This window comes from Vigna angularis, chromosome 9 (genome assembly GCF_016808095.1).
Source record: "Vigna angularis cultivar LongXiaoDou No.4 chromosome 9, ASM1680809v1, whole genome shotgun sequence".
Lineage (NCBI taxonomy): Eukaryota > Viridiplantae > Streptophyta > Magnoliopsida > Fabales > Fabaceae > Vigna > Vigna angularis.
Genome location: NC_068978.1, coordinates 7,604,823 through 7,617,371, shown reverse-complemented (window position 1 = coordinate 7,617,371; position 12,549 = coordinate 7,604,823). Strand labels below are relative to the sequence as shown.

General features: G+C 32.0%; 2 protein-coding genes across 6 annotated transcripts; both read left to right on the top strand.

Annotated features, from left to right (window-relative positions):
- The first annotated feature begins 443 nt into the window (after positions 1–443).
- On the top strand, positions 444–2,917 carry LOC108346312 (heavy metal-associated isoprenylated plant protein 39). 5 transcript variants are annotated; one of them, XM_052868576.1, is made up of 3 exons: positions 444–687; positions 1,140–1,212; positions 2,137–2,917. In XM_052868576.1, exons 1-3 carry the CDS (start codon positions 682–684, stop codon positions 2,526–2,528), a joined length of 471 nt encoding a protein of 156 aa, XP_052724536.1. In that variant the 5' UTR covers positions 444–681; the 3' UTR covers positions 2,529–2,917. The 5 variants fall into 5 exon arrangements, with proteins under 5 accessions (XP_052724536.1, XP_017440850.1, XP_017440851.1 ...); XM_017585361.2 differs by having other exon boundaries at positions 447–687; positions 1,137–1,212; XM_017585362.2 differs by lacking the exon at positions 444–687 and adding an exon at positions 740–758 and having other exon boundaries at positions 1,137–1,212.
- An 8,572-nt stretch (positions 2,918–11,489) lies between these two features.
- On the top strand, positions 11,490–12,116 carry LOC108346443 (vegetative cell wall protein gp1-like). Its single transcript, XM_017585525.1, has one exon. It carries the CDS (start codon positions 11,490–11,492, stop codon positions 12,114–12,116), a length of 627 nt encoding a protein of 208 aa, XP_017441014.1.
- The last annotated feature ends 433 nt before the right edge of the window (positions 12,117–12,549 follow it).

Below are 12,549 nucleotides of genomic sequence, written 5' to 3'. Positions count from 1 at the left end.
AAAAAGTTAAATAAAGTACAAGTTAACTATTAATGAAAATAACCTATAGTTTATAACCTAATCATTTTAAAAGTAAATTACTTTTCGAATACTTTATTGAACATTTTTCTTTTATTCATAGTGACTTGTAAAATACTTTAACTATTAATATTAAATATACTCAAAGATTTCTTAAACATTTGATCTGGGAATGGAAAATAGAGAATTTGGTCTTTACTTCTGATAAGTATGATTCATTTGGTCCCGAGATAAACAGCATTCATTTGCATCCTCTCTCTCCAACCTATCACCATCTTCCTCTTATTTTCTGTAATCATCATCATTTCTTATGATTTTAAACTCTTTTTCTTTTTTCAATTTTTTTTCTTTTCTTTTTCACCAATTACAGTAAATTACAAATTATAAAAAGTTTAGAACGGCAGACAGGAATATACATCATTTTACACCTGCTCAATAAAAACAACCACATTCATATAAATACTTCTTCCTCTGGTCTCATCTTTCGTTCTCTGACACTTGTTTCTCCAAACCTACCTTTCCATCTTTTCCATCAGACCATTATTAGATACCCTCTTCACCACTCTCTGCATCTGCACATTTTTTTTTTCTCTCCTTCTCTTAAAAAAAGTAGTTTTTCTCTCTTCCTTTGGTCTGCATAAAATTGCATAGATATAAAAAAAAATGAAGGTATGTATCACACTTGCCAAGTTTGGTTCTTTTCTGCTCTTCTTTCTTTGCTTATTCATTTTCTAAAAATGGTTAATTTTCTCCTATTAACTTTTGACTCAGAACTTAATTCATTGTTGATTCTCCATGAGCTTTATGCCTTCCCCCTTTTTCCCTTTTTTTCTTTTCACAGCCTCTGTTTTCTCCCTTTTTTCTCCAGATTCAAAGATCTGGGTGACCTTTAATGATTTTTGATACTTTCTTCATCAGGATCCTGGTTTTGAATTTAGTTTGGAAATCTGGGTCTGGTTTTTAGATCACATGTTTTCTTATGTATAATAAGCTTTTGGTTGGTACAGAAACTTTTGTTTCAAGTGTTTCACATTTATTTTTGTTTGTTCTGGAAACATTCTTTCAGTGATTCATTATAATAGAATATGGGTTGAAACAATTTATAATTTTGGTTACAGAAGTTTGTACTCAAGTTGGATTTGCATGATGACAAGGAAAAGCAGAAGGCCTTGAAAACAGTTTCAACTCTTTCAGGTACTAAATAGTAGTTTTTGTTGTACTAAATAGTAGTTTTTGTTGCTGTTGATCTTGTTCATTTGCTTGTTCTGTTTTGCTTATTCTGTTTTTCTTGTTCCTCCACTATTTTTTTATTATTTTAAATTATCATTTTATCATCTTGAAAATTGAATTATTTAGAATCAGTCAACATGACAGTGGTAGAAGGCTGCACGTCTCTTATTGTAGTGGCGTCTTTTGTATCTAAAATGCTTTAATATTTAGTTTTATTGGTTTTGAATGAAAGATAACAAAAAACTGAAGAGAAAATAATAATAGTAAGATGCCTATGTTCTTAAATTTGTCATGTATATTTAATTATTCTAACTATTTTATATCAAGCATAAATGTCTAATATTCTGGTATTCTGGAACAGAATGATGCCTTTTGGTACCAATTGGAAGTTACTCATTATTTTCCGGACATCTTACCTATAAACATAAACACTAAGATGTTCCACCTAATTCTCAACAAAACATGTTTAATGCAAAGCATTGGTCTGAAATGACTTGATATTGCATAGCATTAAATTTTATTTTCTGTAGTTGTTTGTAACAGATCATCTAGGTGTGTAATAGCTGTTCAACAAATTCTGCACAGGTTATGTTAAAGCAGAATTGCAATGGCTTTTTGAAACTTTTTTGTGCAGATAACTTTTCTATACAGCACTGCAAGGAAGACAGTTATCTATATATTTGAATAAAGTAATGTTGGTTAAACTCTTCCAAGTGAATTCATGTAAAAGATTGTTAGTTTTTGCTTGACCATTTGGTTCTGATTGGATTGGCAATTTATCATCTTTCACATTCGATGTTCTACCTTTTGAGAGAAATATTTGTTCTGCTTGAGAACTTATGTTTTCAATTGAAAAAGTGCTAATGATGAGGTTGTGGAACATCTTAGGAATTGATGCCATCGCCATGAACATGAAAGAGAAGAAGTTAACAGTGATAGGGACAGTAGATCCAGTAAGTGTTGTGAGCAAACTGCGGAAATACTGGCAGACAGACATAGTGGAAGTAGGACCAGTGAAGGAGCCAGAGAAGAAAGAGGATGCAAAGAAAGCAGATGCAAAGAAGGAGGGAGACAAGAAAGAGGAGCAAAAGAAGGAAGAGGGCAAGAAAGAAGAAGGAAAAAAAGATGAAAAGAAGGAAGATGAGAAAAAGAAAGAGCCAATCCCAGATCCTGTTTTGGAATGGATCAAGGCTCAAAGGGCTGCATATAACCCCTACATGACCACACACTACTATGCTCCAAGCATAGAAGAGAATCCCAATGCATGTGTCATTTGTTGAAAGAAAGGAAAATTTAGATGCAATTTAATAGGTGGTTTTGGTGTTGCTCTTCTGTTAGAACTTGAAATTTTCATTTGATCAAACTTCAATTCTGATGGAATGGCAATATCAGAAACACCTAAAGAACTGTATGTAAGTTTTGTCAAATGTTAAATAGTAATCTGTCCAGACACAAGGGAAGGACTCACTTCTTCATCATGGTAATGGATTCAATTCTCTTTCACTCCAATATGAGTCATTGCCAAGAGTACAGGAACTCCTTGTATATAACATGGTGATGTCTTGTTGAGCTATTGAGAAGTTTTCAATGTGTAGAGAAGAAGGAATAAAATTTTTGGGATGTAATTTAAGTATACTTTATGTGAATGTATCACTATCCATTACATTAATATAGCGTGTGTGTTTGTCTGAAATATGATTTGAAAAATATTATTTGTGGGGTTGGGTGAGGGGGAAGCAGCCCCAACCCAGGATCTATTGGCACATCCTCAACCACTCCAAACCATAAAGAAAATGTCTTTTCTTGTTAGACAGCAGCATTGTCATGTCTTTCTTCATGTGGGGCATGGTGGCTCAAAAGCATATGCATAGTACCGCATTATTGAGATTCTTTTTTCGTTTCAGAGCCTTGTCTTTCTCTTCATTGCGTGTTATCATAGTTCCTCTCACTCTTTACATTCTGATTAATCTCTGCATAACGAGATTGTTGTTACCTTGTTTCACGGCAATTGATTCAGAGAAAAAAAAAGAAAAAACCAAGGCAATTTGTGGGGTTGGTTTGTCTCATTGGTTACCTTGATGCATGATTGAAGGGGTGATGAATCATGATCCAAAGTGCACTATTAGCTGGTCATAATTGCTATCATCATTCTTTTTCTAATGGTGTTGATGAGCTAATTGACCTTCATTGTTCGGTCTTATCTTGTGTGAAGTGCTTTTTTTTATTACTTTGGAAAATCTGATGATGTTCGTGTATCAGATTTTTACTCGTTTTCTAATACACTACTTAGTGGAGTATGATTAAAGGGGTTTCATCACCTCACTATCAATAACTTTTTCTTTCTTATTCTCACCAAAGACATAGCACAAAACTTCAACATTAGGTGTGAGGTTATATCTTGTATAGTTTCTATGTGGGCTGAATAAAGAGTAGTGATAAATGCAACTTTTATTTTGGGATAGATTGAGTGAAAAGACGAAAACGATAGAAAAGAAACACAGAGAAAGTAAGAAGTCTGTCTGATAAAAAAAGAGCAACTGAATGTTATTTAATTTTTTCTAACAAAAGAAAAAAATTGGATTTGATGCTACACCTTTGGAGCTAGTTTAGCCATATATTTAAAGCCAGTGACAAGAGAATCTAAGACAAGTCCGAAAGACCAATTTAGGAAGATAAAAGAATCTGGAAGGGAAAATGGTGAAAAGAAAATTGCGAATAAATGGACAAAATAATTAGTAAAAAGTAATTTTTGATTAGTGTTAAAATCATTTGTAGTATTTATATTGTAACTTATTAAATTGATTAGTATATATATTTATAAATTTTCAATAGTAAAAATTCAGTGAATATATATAACTACATCAATACAATAAAAGAAAATCACTAAATGATAATTAATTTAGTAGCAAAAAGTAATTAATTATTATATTAACTAAATTATATACTAATTTATAAATTATAACTTATTGATATCTAAAATAATCTCAATTATTAATAAAAATTTATAATTATTTTGTGAATAAGATTCTAAATTATTTTTAACATTAACTATCAACGTTTTAATTATTTAATATTATTATATTTTAAATTAGTCTCCAGTTAATGATAGAAACTAGATATCCATAAATTTCAATTTATAAAATAATGTCTTATTTAGTTAATATAATAACTAATTATTTTTTAAAAAAATTAATTATTATTTGATGGTTTTTTTTAATATCTAATATCGTAATATATAGTCATAAGATAAAGAATTCATAATAAGTCAGGCACCAAATGTGCATACGTTGAACTCAAATCTACAACGACTATTTAACCTGTAATATAGTCGTGCATCCAACCAATGGTAATATAGAGTAGCGATACAGTGAGAACTAAGCAACTATTTACTTAATTATTTGTTAAGATATAATTAATTCATTTAAATATCACCACCGTCATATTATCATTACTATTATAAAAAGGTTGCTATTTAGTTATATAGGAAAATCGGGTTATTATTAAACCATCATTTTTATTAAAATAACGTTAAATGTATAATAAATTCAAAATAAAAAATGTTAATTACAAATGAGTATACTTCCTTTTCATTTTGTTTACCATTTAAGGGTGTAACACACAATTTTTTCTTTATTTAAAAAAACACATGATTTTTTAAATGTATAAATAATAAAAACTACATGGCATATGTCCGCAAGAAAATAAATGCATCGGTAGATGTAAAACTCAACTACAAATTTGTTAAATAATTGTTAAATAACTGTATTTTGATTAAATAAATTTGTTTTAGCATAGAAATTAAAATAATGAAGTATTTCTTAAAATATGTATATTTCCTTAAATGAAACAAAATAACATAATAACCATCGATTAAAAGTATGTTAAAACTTATTTTCTATTAAAAACCAAATTATGTAACAAACTATGAACTACAAAAACAAACAAACACACACATCAATACATACACAGATGTTCTTTTTTTAACAATGAAGGTCAGTCTTCATGATATATGAGGCATTGTTAGGTAATTTTGTCACTGATGATGATATTAATTAGGTTTGGTCGGTTAGTCAGTGTCATTTATCTTGGTCAGCATATATCATTTCAACTTCCAACATTTATACAAGGTCTATCTGCAAATCAACTTTGACAAGAACAATGCTTATCCAAAAAGAAAAACAGTGATCACAAACATTTTGGTTTTGATGTAGAGAAGGAAGATCAGGGGGCATCAACCATATCATGCAAACTTCAAAACGATAAAAAACAATTAATAAAAACCAGATACGATAACAACAATAAACAGTAGCAGCATAAATGAAAATCATTCATGGAAAAAAGCCTGAGGGATTGATTGTTATACAAGTTTTCTGCTTCCAAATTCAAACTGAATTTATGTTCTGTCGGGCCTTTTTTTTTGGGTTTAAATCATGGTACACGCTAGTGTCAAAAAAGCATGTTGTCACTGTTGAAAATACGTGCAAGATATAAATGCAACTAACTTCCAAATACAAGCGTCAAGGAACATGCACAAACACGTAGGATTCTTATCCTTAAATTATAAAGGTCGGTGTTTCCTATATTGATCACAGTACCAGTTCCCCCTGCACAATTTTTACTTTTTCAATCTTTTGGTTGACTCCAAGTCAATGCATTTTAATAACATTAATTCAAACTGAAATGCTGTAAAGTTTATAGTCGTTGCTCAACATACATATTTTGTCAGTGATTTGCTTCATCTCTTTCACCCCAACTCCCTCAATTTCTTCCTGTGAGCCATAATAATACTAATGAACCACTCGAAAATGATAATATATATATATATAAATTAGTGGTTGACTAAACCTAAAAGAGCCTTAAATAATGCAATGTTATGCTTTGATCATCACTTACCCACTGTCTGCGTTTGTTCTTAGTTTTGGTGTCCGTCTACATCACTGAGGTAGTCGATGCCAGCTATAAGGGAGACTAATGGCTGAGATAATTTTTATTTTCTTCGTTAAACCCTGACGCTACGTAGGTTCAGAGAAACATGGCAGAGAAAAAAAGTGCTAAAAGGTTTTCTTGTGTGATTTGGCTGAAGGCGAGAAAGAGAAGAAAACTGGGAAAATGACCTCTTCTTTGTTTGTTACCAGAAGAAGAATTTGCGAACGACGGAAAATAATATGTATTTTAAATTTAAACCATTTTTATTAAAGTTAAGAAATAGTGACATTACTGTGTAAAACGATTAAACTTAAATCGATCAAATTAAATAAAATGATTAATTTGTTTACCATGCTTAAAATATAATTTCCATAGCAATTTGTATTAATTAATACTATAGAGTTTGTGAAAATAAATTATTATTATTATTGTGAAAATTTATTATTATTATTATTATTATTATTATTATTACAATAATTATTATTTTATTTTTATTCATATTATGATATATTATATTTTATTTGATTTTAATCAATTAGATTTATTTGTTTAATAATTATGAAATTAGTTTTTGAGTATAAATTATTATCCAAGTTCAAAAAAAAATTCTTTTCCTGTGATTCTTTCCATACAAGAGGAAAAAGTTGGATGAAGACCTTTTTTTTTTCATTTTTCGTAATTTATTGTCTTTATTTATTTTTTAACATTTATTGTATTTTTTTCAGTGCTGTCAAAATGAGTTGTAACCCACGAGCCAACTCGGCTCACCACGGGTTTGAGCCGGGTTGGATTTGAAAAATATGTAATTTTTTTATTCGGGCTAATTTTCAACCCGACTCACTTAAAACCCGGCTCACCGGATTGAATTCGTGGTGAGCCGGGTTGGCTCACCAACCCACCTAATATAATTTAATTATTTATTATTTTATGTTTTAATATTATTAGTTAGCATTTTTTTTATTATATTGTAGATGGTGATAAAGAAGATGTTTGAAGAGAGAAAAATATTATAGATTTATCTATTCAAGGCTATAATATTATAAATGGACAAGTGATACAAAAATTATCACTATTAAAATCTTATTTGTTCGCTCCTTTTGTACATATTTTTGGATTACGCTTTGATTGTAGATATTTTTTTTTTATTTTAAATTATCTTCAGAGTTTAACATCATTTTAGTGTGACGTTTATTTAGATTTCAATTAAAAAAAATGTAATTTTAACTTATGGTGCATCGGACCAGGTTCAAATTTTTTCAACTTGCTAATAAGTGAGGCAGATTAAGTTGGCTCACTAATACTAAGTCAAGTGGGTCAAGTCGAATTATTCATTTTGATAATTCTAATTTCTTTGCTTACAAGGTTTATATTGATGGAAACAAACATAGATTATTTTGCTGTAAAAAAGTAAAATAATGGTACAAGAGTAATTTTCGTGGAGGATTCTTTTCTCATCCTTAATGGTCCATGCTTACTTGTTCAATTAAATATGAATAACTGAAAATATGCATAAAATATAGAAACAAACTATTTGATCCAAATATTCATTGTTAGTTTTATTAATAATAATAGGAGAAAGATACTTTTGTGCCTTTTCTATACACGTATTTTAAAATTAAACTTTGTATAAAATAACTACAATACTGAATTTGTTTTTGTGATGGACATTTGTGACGACGACAAATTCGTCATATATGATGGACTTTATGAAGATATTTTTAATTTTGCAACGGTATTTTACTCATAAAATTTGTAACATGCTGTGATAAAATTATTTCATATCCATATTAATGCTACATTTATCATAAAGTTATCATGTAATAAATTTATCATGAATTAAAAAAAAAAGTTTAAGAGAACAATTTTGATATTTTATATTTATGAAGGAATATAATATATATATATATATAATAATTTCTATAATTTATATTCTTTTAACATAATTATATCTGCATGAATAGTTATTATAATTTTTAACTGATTATTTTATCAAATAAAATATTTGATTTATTTTAACACTTTTCATTTAAGTTGATATATGAATATCATATTATTTCAATTTGAATAAATCTTATTAAATGTCGTGTTTATCACTCCTTTAATAAGGACATAAGTTAATTACAACTCAGACCTTATAAAAGGAAAATAAATATTATTTTAGGTTTTAAGTTTTTTTTAATGAAATGTTTATCAATCTCAATATGTTTTGTTTTGTCATGTTAGATAATATTATGTGCAATTGTTATAAACAATATACTGTCACAATACAAATTCATAGATTTCTTTGATTTAAAATCCAAATCTGATAGAACATTTCGTACCAACAAAAGTTCACATATCTCAAGTGTCATGCATATAAACTATGCTTCAACACTTGATCTTGTTACTAGTGATTGTTTTTTACTCCTCCAAGTTACAAGATTTTTCCATCACATGTAAAGTATCCAAAGTAGATCTTCTATCATTTTTTGAACCTATCCAATCAACATCAGTATACCCTTTTCTACTTTAAGTTTCCATGATTTGAGAAAAAAATTCATTTTCTTGGAGTAGACTTCAAATACCTTAAAATCCTCTCAACATTATTCATATAAGGCTTGCGTGGGTCATGCATAAATTGACTAACAACATTCACTGCATAGGTAATATCTGAACGTGTATGAAATAAGTAAATTCGTTTTCCCACTAGTCTTTGACACTTCCCTCTATCTATGTTAGGGGAATTTGAGCATTGAAAAAGCATATGATTTTGATCAATTGGAGTGTCAAATGGTTTATACCCAATGATGACATACACCCTAGCCATGAATAAGCATACTAAAGAAGAGTTGGAGTCATCTGCGAAAGGTGGGCCCAAGCTCTTATCATTATAGATCATCGACGAGTTCTTAGTAGATTATGATTAGTTTAGGCCTCGTATAATGGACCAAGTAGTTTAGAGTTCTTTTAGGATTGTATTTAGGCCTTGGGTTGTAGTGTAGCCCTAAGAAGAGACAAGGATCTAAGGTAAAATCCCTAGCTTGGAGAGCAAACCTTCTAGAAGTTTGTGTGCCCTTGGCTAGAATGGTCTCCAAGTTGCTCTCTTTTTGTGAGACACATGTTTTATTATATGGCATGCTCCTAATGGAAATAATTTATCTTTAGTAGTGACCATGTGTCATGCTTCTAATGAAAAGGATTTTCCTTATTAGTGGTCATGTGTCACAACAAATTTCATTAGGATAGGCTTTAACCTATAGATTTTATACCATGTTAAGAAATTGACTTTAAGCCTAACTTAACCCTACAAAATTTACTTGTCAGGTGAGGTTTGCACTCACTTATATATTGTAAGTCAGTCTTATCTCAAGTCAATATGAGATTTCTAACACACATCCCTTATGCCGAGAAATATACATCTCGTGCATGGAACTAGACATTAATGGGTGGTTCGATAACAAGTGAAACAATATGCCTAACTGATGGAGAAATCTCTTCAACAAGTGATGAAACACCATGGAAGTTAGATAATGTAGCAGAAGCAATTGATGAAGAGATGAAGGTGCTTTGAATGGTGTGGTCTTAGTGTGAATCCTTGAAGGAGGTTAGGCCAACCTTGAAGGGAAAATGTAGAAGAAGTCTAAAGTTTGAAGACAACTCCATTGAGAACTCAAGAAAATGAGACTTGCAATTTTGACAAAATTTCACTATATTCAATGAAGTTATAACAATTATACAAAAGGGTGCCTCTCCTTTTATAGGTCAAGGAGAAGGCTAGAGTACAAAGAATCCTTAAGGAGCCTAAAACATTAAAGGAGGAGCCTAAACATTAAATGAGGAGTCTATGCTTGTAACTAACTAATCAAAGCATTTTCCATCATTAAATGAGGAGCCTATGCTTGTAACTAACTAGTCAAAGCATTAAATGAGGATGCTCTAACTAACTTAGTCAAAGGATTAAATGAAGAGGCTCCTTTTAACTAATCGCTTCCAAACCAAAAATGAAACCAATTTAGGCACTAATTTCCTTTTTAAGGCCCCAATGATACACTAAGCTACTCTTAAGGGCACCGAGCCTTCTAAACAAAGTTAAAAAAAGTTCTTGACCAAATACAAGGCCTAAAATGAACTATACGACATATTTACAATGCTTAAGAGAAAGTAAGAACAAGGTTGAAAACACATCTTCCACAAGAGTGTAAATCTTTGAAGTCCTTCTTCTCCTTCCATTCTCCAAGCCCAAGCTTAAGTTGATGCTCCCTGGATGGATCTCCATTAAACTTTAAAGATGGTTTCCATCACTAACAAACACAAATATCATTACTATGGACATTAACACAAGATTTTGATATCATATAAAAAAATTTTAGAGAATAATTTTGATAAATATTTTTTTATGAAGCAGTATAATATATATACATGATATTAAATCTTATATCCAACAATGTTTGATATTAAATTTTTTTCTCATTTTAGACAATAAATAAGTCATTCATCCCAAAAGCTAAATCATAATATAGATTATACATTACTACCTTAGGAAAAGAGAATGACCAAGAGACAAAGGTAAAGAGTGAATGAAGTGTCATTAAGCTTCTCTCCCCAAATTTAAAAAAAAATATTTAAAAAAAAATTGTGTTTTAGACTGGACTATTAAGTTAAAAGTGGGGTAGGTTATTTTTTCTGTTTTTTGAACTGGTGAGACGTGTTCTTTGTGGACCAGATCGAGTTTTCGCCTGTACTAAAATTTGTAAATTAATTTGAACCCAACCTGATTGAAACTCGTGATAGACTCGGTTGACTTTTGGATTTTTTTTCCTTTATGATAGCTTTGTTGACAATTATCATGGACTTTTATTTAAATGCCCAACTCAAATTCGAATTCAAGACAATTGTGACACTAGTACAATAAAGAGTAAAGGCACCGGTTGTATATGTTTATAGGCATCGGTTCTACAACCGAGGCATACGTGGCCGAGGTAAAAAGGTTAAGCTTTATGCCTCGGTTATAGACCGAGATAAAACGAAACAGAAATATGCCTCGTTTCTTAGATAATCGAGGTAATAACGTGTGTGTGTTTTTTTTTTTTCAGACTTTACTCGGTTCATTCATGCCAAACAAACTCAAGATTTCCCAATTTCAGCTCAAGAATCTAAAACAAACAAGAAAACCATAACAGGAATCAAACAAGACACAGTATTACAACAATCAATGTCAAAAATCTGTCTACAGAAGCAGCAAACATCATGAACTCATACATATAAAAAACCAATGTCCAAATTACAACCCACAAAACCAAAGTGATAATAGCAACAACTAATGAGAAGAAACTCAGATGCAGAAACTCAGAAGCAGAGATGAAGATGGACTTAAGCTGAAGCGTTTTAGATCAAATTTCTTCCTCTTCGCACATGGGTTTCTCTGTTATTCCCCCAACAAAAGCATCTTCGACCACCACCATCTCCCCCACGAAGGTTGCCAGCATCCACCATCATTGACTTCCTCTGCTCCCCCTCCGCCGTCCCCACCCTCCTCGCTACCGTCACTGACTTCCTCTGCTCCCCCTCCTTCCATGAATCCTCCGTCCTCGGGTGGTTCTCCGCTCGTCACAGATCTGCCCTCCGCCCCTCCATGCGCGCAGATCTGCTCTCCGGCCCTCCATGTGCCCAGATCTGCCCTCCGCCCCTCCATGTGCCCAGATCTTCCCTCCGTCACCTCCCTCCATCACCGCTGCGTCCTCGTCGCTGTTGCGTTCTCGTCGCCGCGTCCTCGCCGCCGCTGCGTCCTCGTCGCTGTTTCCTCGCTGCCGCCGCATCCTCGTCGCTGTGTCCTCGCTGCCGCCGCATCCACCGTCGGTGCTGCCTCGCCGCGTCCACCGTCGTCGCACATCGCACATCGCAAGAGGAGAATATCGCGAGGCGAAGAAGAGGCGGAGAAGAGGAGAGGTGTTTTGGGGAAATGATTAGGCTACCCAGGTTTTGCTCGATTTAAAGCCCAATATGCCTCGGGTCCATGCCAATCGAGGCCGATTTAAAGCCCAATATGCCTCGGGTCCATGCCAACCGAGGCCGTATCTTTGCTACGTGAGGGTTATGCCTCGGTTCACTCTGATAACCGAACCAGTATTATTTTTAGACACTGATTGCTTAACAATCGAGGCATATAATGTTTTTTAAAATTACGAGACTGCCACCGCGTTTTGATATGGTTCGATTCAGTAAAAACCGAGTCATAATGTACGAGTTAAAAACGTCATTTTTTACTAGTGTGAGTTACCTATAGATAGTTATATACAAATTCACATAAAGTCTTTGGAAGCAAAAGAGAAGCAAGTGATTGATATAAGCTGAGGTGTTGACCTAGTTAGGATCTCATCTTGTATAATGATGCTTTCG

Bases quoted from the DNA above. Each gene is read 5' to 3' on its own strand.
- LOC108346443 (XM_017585525.1), top strand. From the start codon at position 11,490: ATGCAGAAACTCAGAAGCAGAGATGAAGATGGACTTAAGCTGAAGCGT.
- LOC108346312 (XM_017585360.2), top strand. The intron at 1,213-2,136 runs GTACTAAATAGT...GGAACATCTTAG, and splicing joins AACAGTTTCAACTCTTTCAG to GAATTGATGCCATCGCCATG.